We start from the raw sequence: 15,670 nt of genomic DNA, 5'->3' as shown, positions 1-15,670 counted from the left end.
CTTCCCACGTGCGAAACTAATACTACGGGAGTCAACTCAAAATATTTCAAGAATATTTCAAGATGGCACTCACACCCGTTTCCGGTGCACATCATGTGCCATGCGGCAAACAAAATGAATTACGCGATACGGTATTGTTGAAATAAATAAGAAATTTCGGTGTCCAGAACTGCTAAAAAATGGTATGTTATTCTTCACTTCCTCATCAATTCGTATAATTTAATCAAAGACAATATGATTTTCTCGGTTCCTATTCTATGTGATGACAAGTAAACAGACGCGCACGCGGTATAACTTGGTTATAACCTACTATTATTTCAGTTCCCTTTTTTAGATATATTAATTATATTTAAATTATTTATTATTCTTGTTTCAAATATTAATTATTATTTTTAATGCGACTTGCTTAAGTAGAGTTTGTCATCAATTGCATATAAGTGTTGACGCCTTTAATCTTTTATACATAACCTCAAAATATTTTCTAATGCGACTTTGATAAAAGACGCAAACAGGGAAAAAATATTTTGTAACTAATATTTTCAAATTATTTCTTCAAATTGAATATAACTTAACTAAAAACTGCGTTATATATTTGAGAAAGTAGTCAAATATATTAAAAGAAACTTAATGAAACTTCCGTTCCGTTTTTATTGTTTTTAGTCAAACGCCTTCGCGAAACACGATTTCGGTAGCTTTCTATACTTATCTTATAGCGAAATTATTTTAGATTGATAGAAATACGTAATCAGAAAGTATAGAAAACTCTACCTTAAGTGAGTTAGGATCTCTGAATAAAATATACATAATGTTCTTAGCTTGTTCTTAATCAAATTCCAAATATACACGCATTTTCTGAATTTGAAATCTGGGTGAACGCAACGCAGGTCAGGGAAAACCTGGAAATGAGGGATTTTAAAAACGAAAATTGCAAAAGACCGGTAATTTCTTTAAGAAGAACTTTAAGTAACTTTTAGTGTTTTTTTTCAAAACACTTTATACACTTTTTAAACAGATAATTTTTTAATAGATTTCAAGGAATGTTTAAGAGTTTTAAAAAATTCCATGGAATGTCAAAGGATTTAAAATAATGTATATTTTAAAGTATTCCAAAACATTTTTAAGAGATTTAAAAGTTTTCATGGGAATTTAAAAAACTTCCTAGAATTTCGGAAAATATTCAACAATTTTATAGCACCTATTATAAAGTTTTAGTATGTTTAAAAACATACCAAGAGATTTTATCAGATTTCCGAGGATTCAATTGGTTTTCAGGAATTTTAAAAACTCAAGTTATTTTTTTGAGATTTTTTTGTTGATGAAAGTTTGATAATCGAATTGATATTCCAAACGTACATAAAAACAAGCATTTTCTCATTAAAAAAATGGATTTATTACGTTTTATTCTCTTATAATTTTTATTTATTTTTTTTTTTAATATTTATTTATTGAATTTATTTCTTTATTTTTTTTCTTTCTTTTTTTTTATTTCTTTATTTATTCATTTATTTTTATTGAATAATTTTTATTGAAAATTCATCCCTAGTTGAAAATTTAATTTTTTAAATGAGAAATTGAACTATTCCAGTAAAAAAATTTAACTATATTGCTGAAAAACCATGTATTATGTTTAATAGGAATCAGATTTTACACGGAAAATTTAAATATTATATTTTTTGTTGAAAATTCATCTTTTTTTATGAAAATTCAACTATTTGGTTGAAAATTAATATTTTTTATATAAAAATTCGTTTGAAAATTTATTTACATTGTGGAAAATTCTTCTTTTGGTATAATTCCAAACATTACAGTTTGATTTTCATAATTTTAGTTGAAAGTTCATCAGATTGGTTTAAAATTAATTTCTATAGCTGAAAATTTTACTTCCATTTGTGGTTGAAAATTAATTTTTTATAACGAAATTCAAATATTTTGAAGAAAATTTGTCTTATTTGAAAATTTGTTTCTTTTCTGTTTGAATTTTATTTTTAACTAAAAATGTAACAATTATTGCAGTTGGATATTCGATAATTTTAGTTAAAAATCCATCTCTTCGGCTGAACGTCATTTTTATATTAAAAATCTAATTATTCCATTTTTTGTTTAAAAATTATCTTTTTTAGTTTAAAATTCGTATTTTTTGGTAGAAATTCAAATTAATCTTCTTGGTTAAAAATTTATCTTTGATCAAAAATTAAATTATTCTAGTTAAAGAATCATCTTTTTAGTTGAAAATTCATATTTCTTGTTTAAAATTCAACTATTACAGTTAAAGATTTACATTTTTAGTTGGAAATTGATCTCTTTGTTTGAAAATGTAATAATTTTTTGGAAGTTAGTTTTTTTTTATGGAAAATAATTTTTTAAGTGGAAATTCAACTAATTTCAATTGAATATTCTGTAGTTAACTTAAAATTTAATTATTTAAGTTTTGGTGTACAATTTACCTTTTTTGGTAAAAATTAATTTTTGTTTGATGAAATTTTAACTATTTTGTTCAAAATTATATTTTTTTTTATTAAAAGTTTAATTATTCCGTTTTTTGTTTAGCATTGAAATTTTTTTAGTGGAAAATTGAAATATTTGCAATTTGTTGTTTTTTTGTGTTAAATGATGTTTAGAATGAACGTCATGAATTAAAATGCATTTTTGCCGTTTGTGGCAAATATGAATATGTTACTTTTAGTTGATCGGGAAAATTGAAAAACTAGTCCGGGGAGAACGGAAAACCGCAGTTTCGGTACAAATAGCCTGATCGTTTCGAAAAGTTGTGGAATTTTGAAAAAATGACTAGAACTTTTTTCACCGTCTCTATTTCAAAGTCTTAATAATTTAGTATGTTATAGAGAATTCTATGTTTGAAAATCGGAAAAGAAAACTTTAGGAAAAGGCAAATATTAGACAAAGTGTAAGAATTAAATGTAAATCAATGGAAAATATAATGGGAAAAGCAAAAAGAACTGGAAGACGTTGGAGAAATTCGTGGACTGATTATATTTTGATAAATTGTAATATAAACAATTTTAATAGTTCTTGCGATCTAAAAGTTTCATTTTAACTTTGTTAGAAAGTTCCGAATTTTGTACATTATATTATTTTTAAATGTAATCCTAATCTTTGCATGAATAGTTAGGCTATAATTGTTCTTAAAGTAATAACACAAAAATATGATTATGATTACAGAATAATTTTTTTCATTTTGATAAAAATATTATTTTTATTAGTTTTCTTAGCCATTAAAAATGTCACTTTTCATTTAAGACGAGTAAATTGAACACAAATATATGGAAAAGTAAACAATTTAAATTAAATTTTAAAAATGTTTAATTTGTAATTGAAATTGTTAAACTTTGACGTATAAATAGCAATTAAACACTTATTATTTGTAGACAAAATTTTAGTCATTTCAAGTGATATTTCATAGTTTTGAAAAGATTCAAAATTAATTAAAAACTTGAAATGTCTTCAAGTATTTGAAAAGAAGTGTGTTAACATTTTTCTTTAGAACTTCTAAATACATTTGAAAGATAACCGATTTTCTTCCTACAACCTTTGGAAAATCCTGCAAATTAAAAAAAATTCTTAAAATCTTCCAGGTTCTGTTGTGATAATTTTGGAAATCTCTTAAAATCTTTTAAAATTTTCTGTTACAATAATTTTTCAAAATGAAAAATCATTTTCAATTTTCCGAGGAATCCTAAGAAAATGTTTTTATTCTTTTTAAGCCTTTTACAATTCTTAAAAAGTTTCTACATTTTTTGCTTGAAATCCGCAAAAATCTTCATTTTGTTTTAAATTCGGCCCTGGGTATTTGCACAAAAATTTCGGTAAGAATAGCCCAATTTTTTCGGGTAACAAACTGCGCGTAAATGATATGAAATCATTTCAAGTTCTAAATTTAATTTTGATATTTTTAAAACTTCTAAATATCCCTTAAGGTTACTCTAATTTTTTCTACAAATAATAAGTGTTCCTATTATTATTTATAAACTCAAATTTTAAGGATTTTTGGTTTAATTTGCAGGATTTTCTAAAAGTCGTATAAAAAATTTAATTCATTTAAAAATATATTTTAACGTTTCGAAAAAGTTTCAACAATAATTTTAAATTTGAAAAAATATATAACCACTTCTAGATTTCTCAATGTTTTGAAATACATTTTTTAAGTTTTTGAAGGATGCTTAAACTATTTAAAATGAAAATAATTTAAGTTCTAATTTAAAAAATTGTTAATTTAAAAAAAATTAATTTGTCTAGCTTAAAATTACTGTAAAAAATATATAATTTGGAAAATGTTAACGTGGGTTTAGATTTTTTGAATTTAATCTGAATCTTTGAACTCTATAATTTATAAAAGTTCTAATTTTTGCAGTTTATCTGCATTGCATTAAAAAAAATTCAATTGATAAGTGATTGTACCTTTCATTTCATACGTGTAAATTTAATTTGTTGTTTATTGTTTGTTGCTTTAAATGAAAAAATGTTTAGAATAGAGTTCGATTTTTTAAATTTCACTGACCGTGAAAAATGTTTGCGAACCGTGAAATGACCGGGAATTTTTTTCTTCTATTAAAACGGCCACCCTGCAATTGTTTTGAATTCAATCAAACTTATTGATAAGTCATTATAATTGCATTATAATTTGTTACAATTCAATTTAATCGGTCAAGTTAAAAAAAAAGTAGACCAGGAATTTTTTCAAAATTATACCTGGAAAAGCTATGGAATTTTGTATCCAGACTCTTGTAGCAACCCTGCCTAATTTATATAAAAAAATTCTCCCGAGTTCACCAAAATATGCCTCTTTTTTTTTTCTTTTATTTCAGTCGAAACTCTACATTCTGTTTGAGCATGCCGCAGGCTATGCAGTTTTCCTCGTCAAAGAGTTCGAGGAAGTGGGAATGCTTCTTCCCCAAGTGGAGGCATCTGTAACAGATTTATCCCGCTTCGCCCAAGTGGTAAAACTTATAGGGTTTTCACCATTTAAAACAGCACTGACTGCATTAGAGAACGTAAACAGCATTTCGGAAGGTATCGTTCCAGAAGATCTGAAGCTCTTTTTGGACTCGTGTATTCCTAAAGCCAAGAAAAAAGAGAAAGTGGTACTCGGAGTTGCTGATTCGAGACTTGGAGCCAGTATCACTGAAGCTCTTGGGATCAAATGTGACCACACTGGAGTGGTACCTGAAGTAATTCGAGGGATAAGATTTCATTTCCCGAAACTTGTGAAGGGATTCACGGCAAAGAGCGCGGGAATTGCTCAGCTTGGTCTTGGCCACAGTTATTCGAGAGCCAAAGTAAAGTTTAATGTAAATCGAGTCGATAACATGATTATCCAGAGTATCGCTTTGCTTGATCAGTTAGATAAGGATGTCAACACGTTCAGCATGCGTATAAGGTTAGTTCAGAATTAATATATTAATGCAAACATCTGCAGACTATTGACCAAATTTGACACTTTTTATTGTTTTTTTTTTTTTATAAATTAACAAACTAGAGGGTGCACAGTCTTCCTCTTTTTTTCTTACAGGGTGTGCATTGCATTTTTCAAGAGAACCTTGAATTTGTTTTTTTTTTCGCTTTTAAAACAGTTATTTTATTGAATCTGAAATCTTGAGGGCACCACTAGCGGCAAAAGCAATATGGCCGACGACAGTAGGTAGATGTCTGATAAGACTCATGTAAAAACATTGAAAATTAGTCTCAAACCTTAAAAATGAAAGTAACAATAGCTCAAATTTGTGATTTCACCAAATCTACACCGGCATGTAGAAACTTCGTAGAAGGAGAAAGAATTTTACATGCAGGACACCTATTTTGCGGAAAAGAAGTGGAAAATGAAACTTCAGTTTCTATTATTGCATTTTGTTTGCAAACTTCGAATTTAAAAACTCTTGTTGTCTAAATAATAAATTCTTCAATTTTTCCTCTCATAAACATTTAAAATGTAATATTAACTATCGACATTTCAATGCAATATTTAATTCATATCAACTTGAAAAGACAAATCAGCAGTAACTTTTTTCAGTTTTGAGGTTATGATGATATATTTGTACATAAAATAATATTTTTATTTAGAACCTGCTTTGATTATTTTCACCCGGAATGCTAAAAGACTAAAAGATTTGAAAGATTTAAAAACACTTCAAAGATTAAAGAAAGATTTAATAAAGATTACAACATTTTTTAGAAGATATCAAAAGATTTTGTATGTTTCAATGATTTCAAACAAACACAAGAGGTTTCAAAAATATTTTTAAAATTTTATAAGGATTTGAAGAATTTCAGAGATTTCTAAAGAATTCGTAGGGATGTAAAAAGATTGAAAGAATTTCAAAGATTTCAAAAAGTGAACAGTACTCCAGATTTCGAAAATTTTAAAGATGTTAAACAGTTTCCATTTTTTTAGAATATTTTAAAAGACTTCACCAAAATTTCAAATATTCCAGTGATTTTACACGAATGCAAAAGATTTCAAAGAAATTACACTAGATTTTAAATATTTCCATACATTTAAAAGGTTAAGGAAATATTTCACAAAGATTTCAAATAATTTCAAGGAGTTCAAAGATTTTACAAAAAAATTTAAGATTCTAAAAGATTTTACAGAAATTTCAAGATCCTATAAAGATTTTAAATACTTCAAAAGATTTCAAAACATTTTAAAGATATAAATTACGTCAAAAACTTTACAAAGATTAAAAAATGTTCCCACAGATTTCACACAGACGACTTACGTTCGTACAAAATTGAGAATTTTTTTATGTATGGTTCTGCTTTCTTTGGAAATTGTTGTCGAATAAAAAATTAATCGGCTCATTTTTTAAAATTTATAACAAACTGTTATTTTATTATTTGATGTAAAACAGGAGACCTGGAAAAACTTTATTTCTTACCCTGGAAGACCTTGAATTTTGTTTCTATGAATCGCTAGACACCCTGTCTTAGATTCCCTTATTCTCAAAAAACTTCCCCCTTTTCTCTTTAAATGTAAGATATTTGAGAATACAATATTTGTATTGCGCGAAAAATTCTCTAAAATTAGTCAGTTTACCCATTATTAAATAATAATTAAAGCAGTTATAGCAGTTAAATAAATTATATTAAATACCAGGGTGGTCCCTGGACCGGGGATTTTATGAGATCGGAAAAAACCCGGGAAGCGACAGTGAATTTATTTTTTTACCGGAAATTTTACAAATTTTTTTAATAAAAATACTGCCCAAGTTTTATTTCAACCGTTTCTTAAGTAATTAGTCAAATTGTGATATTTTTCAATTATGATATTCAGTTTAGAATGCGTAATTCGAAAATCTTCCACTTGAAAAATAGGAAGCGTACAATTTAATTTAAAGAATTTTAAAGTGCAGTTTTAAAGACCTAAACAATTGTCAATTAGAAGCGTTTAAAATCGAATGTTTTCCCTAAAAACCTGTTTAGTTGATCAACTGTGAATATAAATATTACAGAATCAATTATAATTGATTTTACAAGACGATTCGGAATCAGTTCACGATTTTAGAATTTCCAGAATTTAACATTAAAAATCAAACTGATTCAATTGGAAAGTCTTCTTTTAGCTAAACAATGAAAGTCCGATTGAAACTTTATAAACTATTTGTAATCTAAAAATAACTTTAAAATGATATACTCATGATCAAAGGCTTTTATTAATTTAGAATTTTTGATTTTTGAAGAAAATTTCAAAAGTTTTTATAATAATCTCAAAAAAAAAACTAAACTTTGAACGTTACAATTGTAATTGTTTAATTAAAAAAATTGGTATTTATAATTCAAGTTATTGAATTTTTATGTATTAAACGCCTATAATTCTTAGCAAAAATGGAGTAACTTTACGAGATATTTAGAAGTTTTGAAAAAATATGTTTAATTTGAAATTATTTCAAATAATATAAACGAAATGTCTACGCGTACCGGTAAAATCCGGCTTTTTCGTACTGAAATTACTGTAATTACGATTACTAAAACGATTAAATTAATTTAAAAATAATATATTTTTTTTTAATTACAATTTTTAAGAAATTGTTAGGAACAATTTTTAGAAAAAATATGAAAAAACATGTACATGTTTCAAGATTTTGAAATGCAATTTTGTACCATTTTAAGGATTTTTGAAATATTTAAAATAAAAAAAATGTTGATTTTTAATTTAAGAATTGTTAAGCTTATAAAAAAATCTAATCGTTCAATTTTCTATATTTCTAGCTTAAAATAGCTCAAAATTATATAATTTTTAAATGTATTGATTGATTCTTAAATTTAGAGCGTCGAAAATGATGACGTGGAGTTATATTTTTGAAACTGAATCTTTGAAGTCTAATTTATCAAAGTTAAAAAAATATTATTTAGAGGTTGAACTGCACTTAATGTAAAATTGGTCATTTGAAAAGTGTTAATCAATTCCATTTTTTGCGTAGAAAATTATTCAGCATTTAAATACAACATTGTTTGAATAAAAAATTTCAAACTTCAGTATTAAAGTTTAAAATTCAAGAGTTCGACTTTGAGTGCTTTAATTTGCAGCTCAATTTTTATTATTTCAGATGGAAACATTTTTGGCTTCAGAGTTCAATTTTTAAGTTTCATTGGCCGTTAAAAATGTTTGCAAACCGGGAAAAGACTAGGAATTTTTTTCTTTGATTAAAGTCGCCACCCTGAAATACTCTTGAAAAAATTGAAGCTAATACGTTTTAAATCGTGTTGAAAATTTGCAAACTGGAGATCAAGTTCTTATCCAATATAAAATAGGCACAGTTAAATTTTCAATTAAAAAAATTTTTTTAAATAAAGAAAACGAATTTTCTGCATAAAAGTTAATTTACAACTCCTTAGTTGAATTTTTAATTAAAAAAAAAAAAACAATTTTTAACTAAAAAGATCAATGTGACGTTAATCCAGATTGTATTTATTTAATTTTAACTTTATATTGCTTTCATTTCTAAAAACTTGAAAATGATATGCTTCATTTTTCACACTGAAAAAATGGTAAATTTCAAGAAAAAAAATGTAATATTAACATTTTTAATTTGGCGAATTAATTTTCAATTAAAAAAAACGATTTCTTACCGAAAAAAAGTTTAATTTTGTATTAAATAGTTCAATTTTTCACAAAATTGTGGAATTTTCAACCCAAAAAGATGCATTTTCAACAAATAAAAAGTTAATTTTCTATCAAAAAAGAAATCTTCAACAAATTGCATAAATTTCCAACTAAATAATTTAAAGAATGTATGTGATTTTAATCTAGATTGTATTTAATTAATTTTCAGTTTATATTACTTTCGTTTCTAACATTTTTTAAATTTAATACTGGAATTTTTAAACTTAAAAAATGTTAATTTTGGAACAAATATGGACTAGTTAAATTTTTCACCCAAAAAATTCATTTTTTATTTTTAAAAAAAAACGAATCTTTCGCAAAGCAGTTTATTTTTGTACCAAATTGTGGAATTTCCGACCCAAGAATATGAATTTAAAAAAAATTAACTTTAAGGTAGGTAGTTGAACTTTCAACCATGGAGTTGAATTTTCAACCTAAAAACATTAATTTCTAACGAAAAAAGTAATAGCTGATATTTCATCAAAAAATATTTTAATAAAAAATAAAAAACAGTTCAATTATTAATCAAAAAATAAAATAATTCCATTTTTAATTTAACAATAAAAATTTCAACCAAAAAAGATTAATTCTTAACCAAAAATTTAATAGAAGAATTTTGAATCGAAAAAAGAGGAAAATAGGGAAATTAAAAATTAAAGTTAATTTTTGGTTTCTCTGCTAATTTAATTATTAAAATGAAAATTTGTCTTTTAGGATTGAACTTCAACTATTTTGTTTTAAAAAAATTGAACTGTTCGGTTGAAAATGGAATTTTTTTGTTAAAAAAATTATATTTATGGTTTGAAAACTCAACTGTTTGGTACAAAAACTCGTCTTTTTAGCATGAAAACTCAAAATTTTAGATGAAATTTTTGTCCTTTGGCTGAAAAATTGGTTATATTTTTTATTTGAAAATTCAGCTATACAGTTGCTAATTCAGATGTTTTGTTGAAAAATCTGTTGTTTTATTTTTGTAGAAATTTTATCTTTTTGGGGACAAATTCAAAAAAGAATTTTTTGAGACCAGGAAAAACCGGGAGATGACAGTGAATTTATTTTTTAACTGAGAATTTTACATTTTTTTAGAGAGAAAAATCTGTCCAACTTCATTTCATTTCAACCGTTTTTTAAATACTCAATTAAATTTTGATCTCTTTCAATTATGATATTATTCAGTTTATAATGCGTAATTCGAAAATCTTTCAATTCATCAAAGTTCCATTTCAGATTTTTAATTTTCAAGCGTACATTTTAAATCTGAAAATGAATAACTTAATGATTCTTAAAATTGAACTGTACTTTAAGATTTAAAAAATGATTAATAATTGATTTTGAAATACGATACGGAATCAGTTCACAATTTTTGAATTTCCAGTTTGTAACGTTAACAATTAAAATGTTTCAATTGGAAAATATTATTAGTTAAAAAAATCTAAACGCCCGATTGAAACTTTATAAACTATTTTCAATTTTAAAATAACTTCAAAATAATATATTTATAATTAAAGGGTTCTATTAAATTTAATATATTATTTCAATCTGAAAAATTCCATTTTTAAACCATTTAATTTGACATTTTTCAATGAAGAAAAAGAAGAATTACTTAATGTTTAGCATGTTCTGACTGCATTTAAAATCAGTATTTATAGATTAAATATTCAAAACTAAAAAAGTACTAAACGTTGAACCTTACAATTTTAATTGTTCTATGAACAAAAAAATTTAATTTCTAAGTCAAATTATTGAATTTTGATGTATAAACAACAATTAAAGACCTACTATTCTCAGAAGAATTTCGAGTTAGTGGAAGAAATATTTAGAAGTTTTAAAAAAAGTAATTTGAAATTTGTAATGATTTCAAAAAAATTAAACGATGTTTCTATGTTTACGGACAAAATCCGGCTATTCGTACAAAAATTTCGGTGCAAATGGTCCACGGCCTAATTTAAAACCAAATTTAGATTTTGGCAGATGTAGAACAAAAAATTTAGAAGCTTTTAAAGAATTTTAACAGGCTTCAAAAGAATAAAAAACATTTCCTAGAAAAATTGAAAATGATTTTTTATTTTGAATAATTAATTTGAAGATAATATTGAAAAAGATTTAGAAAGATTAAAAATTTTTTTTAATGAATTTGGAGAATTGTAGGGACATTTTTTAATTTGGCAGGATTTTAAAAAAATTAGTAGGAAAAATTCCAATCATTTTAAAACATGTTCAGACGTTTAAAAAAAATGTTAAAATAATTTAAAATTTGTAAACATGTCAAACGACATGTAAATGTTTCAAGACTGCTATAAAATTTTGAAGCATTTTCAGGATTTTTAAACTATTTAAAATAAGAATAACTTTGAATTCAAGAAGTGTTCAATTTATTTTTTTAAAAATTGAACGTTCTATTTATAATGTTTCTAGCTTAAAATGCTTTAAATAATCTAATTAAAAATTTGTAATACATTGATTGATTGTTCAATTTAGAGCATTGAAAATGATAATGTGGATTTAAATGTTTGGAAGTGAATAAGTTTATGTTTTTAATTTGGCAGCATAACTGCATTTAATTTAAAATTGTTCAGTTGAAAAGTATTGGAAGCTTCCATGTTACACGTGTAAATTATTGAGCATTTGAATACAAAATTTTTGAACTAAAAATTATTTAAACTTCAGTTTGAAAATTTAAAAAGTTAAGAGGTTCCACTTTAAGAGCTTTAATTTGCAACTCCGTTTTTATTACTTCAAATGGGAAATTTTTTGACTTTAGAGTTCGATTTTTATAATATGATTGACCGTGAAAAATATTTTTGAACCGGGAATTGTTTTCTTTCATTAAAACGGTAATTCTGTGTTAAAAATTATGCCTAGAAAAAAGATAAAATACCTGGAAAAACATGGATTTGTCAGGAAAATTTTTCTCCAGGATTTGAGTAGACACCCTTTATCACGGTTTTTTAATTGGGTGGAAATTGCAGGGTGGCCGCTGCACCGGGAAATCGGGAATTTTTTGAGACCGGGAAAAACCATAAAATGACAGTGCATTTTTTACCGGGAATTTTACAAATTTGTAGAAGAAAAATCTGTCCGCGTTCGATTTCAACAGTCTTTAAATAATTACTTGAATTTTTATGTTTTTCAATCATGCTATTGTTTAGCTTACAATGCGTAATTAAAAAATTTTTTACATTACAAATTTTTATTTTTAAGCTTACATTTTTAATTAAAAGAATTTTTAAATGCTTTCCTAAATACTTGAACAAATAAAAAATAAAAGCCTTTGTTGTTGAACATATGGATAAAAAAAATTGTTATTTAATAAATACATTTTTTAAAATTTATCTGTACTTTAAGTAATCAAAAGTAAACAAAAACGATTTAAAATCAGTTAAACGATTTCAATTTAAAATTCTTAGTCATTAAACAAAAGTGAATTTGTGACTGAAAGTTTATAAACTATTTTCAACTTAAAAATAACTTCATAATAATATATTCTTAATTTAAGGATTTTATTAAATTAAAAATATTGTTTCAGTGTAAAATATTCCATTTTTAACCCATTCAAATTGAAATTTTTAATTAAAAAAAGATTAATAATTGAATATTTAGCAATATTTGAATTTTTATTGAAGACAAGTAAACTAAAACCAAATATTTAAAACTAAAGAATCTTTAACAGAAAGCCTGGAATCGTTAAAATTTTGGAGAGCCTTTAAACTTTGAACGTTACAATTTTAATTGTTGTATTTGAAAAATGCTTAATTTGTAACTGAAGTTTTAAAGTTTTGATGTATAATTTACAAGTGATCATTTGTAGAAAAAATTTGAATAATTTTAAGAGATATTTAGGAGTTTTAAAAAGATAAAAAATTATCATCCAAATTTCAGAAAGTTTTCTTAAAATCTTCTACAATCTTTTTTAAAAATTTTGTTTAAATTTTTGAAAAACTTTTTAAATATTTTCTTAAAATAATTTTTTAAAATGAAAAATTATATTTAATTTTCCTATGAATCTTAAGAAAATGTGTTTATACTTTTGAAGCCTTTCACAATTCTTGAAAAGAATCTAATTTTTTTGTTTAAAATCTGCGAAAATCTACATTTTGTTTTATATTATGCTATCATTTCAAGTTTTACATCAAATTAAAATCTTTTCCAAACTTCTATATATCTCTTAAAATTACTCAAATTTCGCCTAAAATTAATAAATTTTCAATTGTTATTTATACATCCAAATTGTAAAGAAATTTTCTAAAATTTGCAGGATTTTTTTGAAGTTATTTTTTAAAGAGTTTTAAAAAGTTTTATGAAAAGTAAAGTTATTTTTTATTGTTCACTAATCGATTTTTTAATTAGAGCATTGAAAATGATAACGTGGATTTATATTATTTTATATTGGAAAATTTTAGTAACTTTGCGTAAATTATTGAGCATTTGCATACGAATTTTTTAAATTAAAGACTTAAATTTCAATGTTAAAAGTTCAAAATTTACGAGTACTTTCATTCGCAGTTCAGTTTTTATTACCTCATAGGGAAAATTTTTTAAGTTTAGAGTTGCATTTTTAAAATTTGATTGACCGTGAAAAATGTTTGCGAGCCGAGAATTTATTTCGTCGATTAAAACGGCCACTCTGAAATTGGAATGACTGAATTATCTCCTCTTTACATTTGAATTCAAGTGTATTTAAAATGTTTTAAATTTTTCTTTTCAGAGAATGGTACAGTTATCACTTCCCAGAGCTTGTAAAAATCGTCCCCGAGAATTACATGTACGCTAAAGTTGCCCAGCTCATTAAGAACCGGAAGGAGTTGAATGAAGAGAAACTGGAGGCCTTGGAGGAAATCGTGATGGATAGCGTGAAAGCTCAGGCGATCATCGACTCCTCGAAATCGTCCATGGGAATGGACATCAGTCCCGTCGATTTATTGAACATAGAAATGTTCGCCGGACGAGTTATCGCTCTCGCTGATTACAGAAAACAGCTCGCTGAATATCTGCGAGCCAAAATGGCCGGTGTGGCTCCCAATCTCGCGACATTGATCGGCGACCAGGTAGGAGCGAGATTGATTGCTCACGCCGGATCTCTCACGAATCTCGCAAAATATCCCGCATCTACGGTTCAAATTCTGGGAGCGGAGAAGGCGCTCTTCAGGGCTCTGAAAACGAAAGGAAATACGCCCAAGTATGGCCTCTTATTCCACTCGACTTTCATTGGTCGCGCTGGTACGAAAAACAAGGGCAGGATTTCGAGATACCTCGCCAACAAGTGTTCCATCGCCTCCAGAATTGACTGTTTCACGGACACGCCCTCTTCCGTTTTCGGCGAGAAACTGCGCCAGCAAGTCGAGGACAGATTGAAGTTCTATGAAACTGGAGATGTTCCGAAGAAGAACATCGATGTGATGCAAGAAGCAATTGAAGAAGCGGCGCAATCAGTTGTCGCTGAGGAAGAGGTCCCGAAAAAGAAGAAGAAGAAGGACAAGAAGCGAAAGAGGGAGGAGGAATTGCAGAATGGAAAATCGAATGGCAAGTCGAATGGTGTTGCGAAAGAGGTAGTAGTGGAGGAAGAAGAAATTGCAGAAGAGCCGCCGAAGAAAAAGAAAAAGAAGAAGAAATCGAAAAGTATTGGAGAATATGACGGCGATGGTTTGTCATTACACAATACTACAGTTTAATTATTTGAATCGGTAAGAAAGTAGGGTTAGGTATACTTTTGGAAATGCTTATAATTGAAAACAGGCTGCAAGAGAATTTGAGAGTTTATAAGAAGTAGAGTTACATTTTTTTAACGCCTGGATTTTTGATTTTAAGAAAATTTATTGTAGAGGAATAGTTTTTATAATAAATTTGTTATTAAAGTGGAAATCACAGTTATTTAGATTGACAAAAGAGTTGGTTTTATGTAACATTTAACATATTGTAAATAGTCTCTGAATCTGCGCATAGTCAAATTAATCTCAACTGGACACCGATTTTCTTTATGAATGCTACATGACAAACAATGAATTGTGTTTGAAACGATTCAGTTTAATCAAGAATGAGAATTGTGAAAACCCAGTTTAATTTCTCAACTTGGAGATTTTAATTTTGCGACAATATTGACTCTTTAATTGCAAGAGTTGTGACGATTACGTTGCAGTCAACTGAGTTTGCGCAAAACTACAACTGAATAAGATGATAAAAGGACATTTTGTTTAAACTATTTTTTCCAATGAAAAACTATTCGAATATTTTGTATCATATCTCAGTACATTCAAGTACATTCACCTGTATTTCTATAGAATGTATCATTTGAAGAAAAAAAAGAAAAAAAATGAATAAAAAAAGTATCACAAAAATGTTGGTGTATTTCAATCGTATTTTTAGGGGGGGAAATCGATCCAGTCACTTGAAATATCACAAATTGCATATCAACTGAAAATAATAATGAATAATTTTTAACACTGAACTGAGATTTCTGTATTAAAAGTTGAACAATAATTGATTTTACAAGATTATTCTAAATCTGTTCAAAATTAAACAATTTACAGATTTTAACGTCGAAAATCGAACAACTTC

General features: G+C 26.1%; 1 protein-coding gene across 1 annotated transcript; it reads left to right on the top strand.

Moving 5' to 3' along the window:
- The first annotated feature begins 52 nt into the window (after nucleotides 1-52).
- On the top strand, nucleotides 53-15,450 carry LOC117166875 (nucleolar protein 56). Its single transcript, XM_033351288.1, has 3 exons — nucleotides 53-182; nucleotides 4,824-5,395; nucleotides 13,824-15,450. Exons 1-3 carry the CDS (start codon nucleotides 180-182, stop codon nucleotides 14,785-14,787), a joined length of 1,539 nt encoding a protein of 512 aa, XP_033207179.1. The 5' UTR covers nucleotides 53-179; the 3' UTR covers nucleotides 14,788-15,450.
- Nucleotides 15,451-15,670: the final 220 nt, after the last annotated feature.

Source organism: Belonocnema kinseyi, chromosome 2 (genome assembly GCF_010883055.1).
Source record: "Belonocnema kinseyi isolate 2016_QV_RU_SX_M_011 chromosome 2, B_treatae_v1, whole genome shotgun sequence".
NCBI classification, from domain to species: Eukaryota; Metazoa; Arthropoda; class Insecta; order Hymenoptera; family Cynipidae; genus Belonocnema; species Belonocnema kinseyi.
This window is presented reverse-complemented; position numbering and strand designations above follow the sequence as displayed.

Bases quoted from the DNA above. Each gene is read 5' to 3' on its own strand.
- LOC117166875 (XM_033351288.1), top strand. The intron at 5,396-13,823 runs GTTAGTTCAGAA...TTTTCTTTTCAG, and splicing joins ACGTTCAGCATGCGTATAAG to AGAATGGTACAGTTATCACT.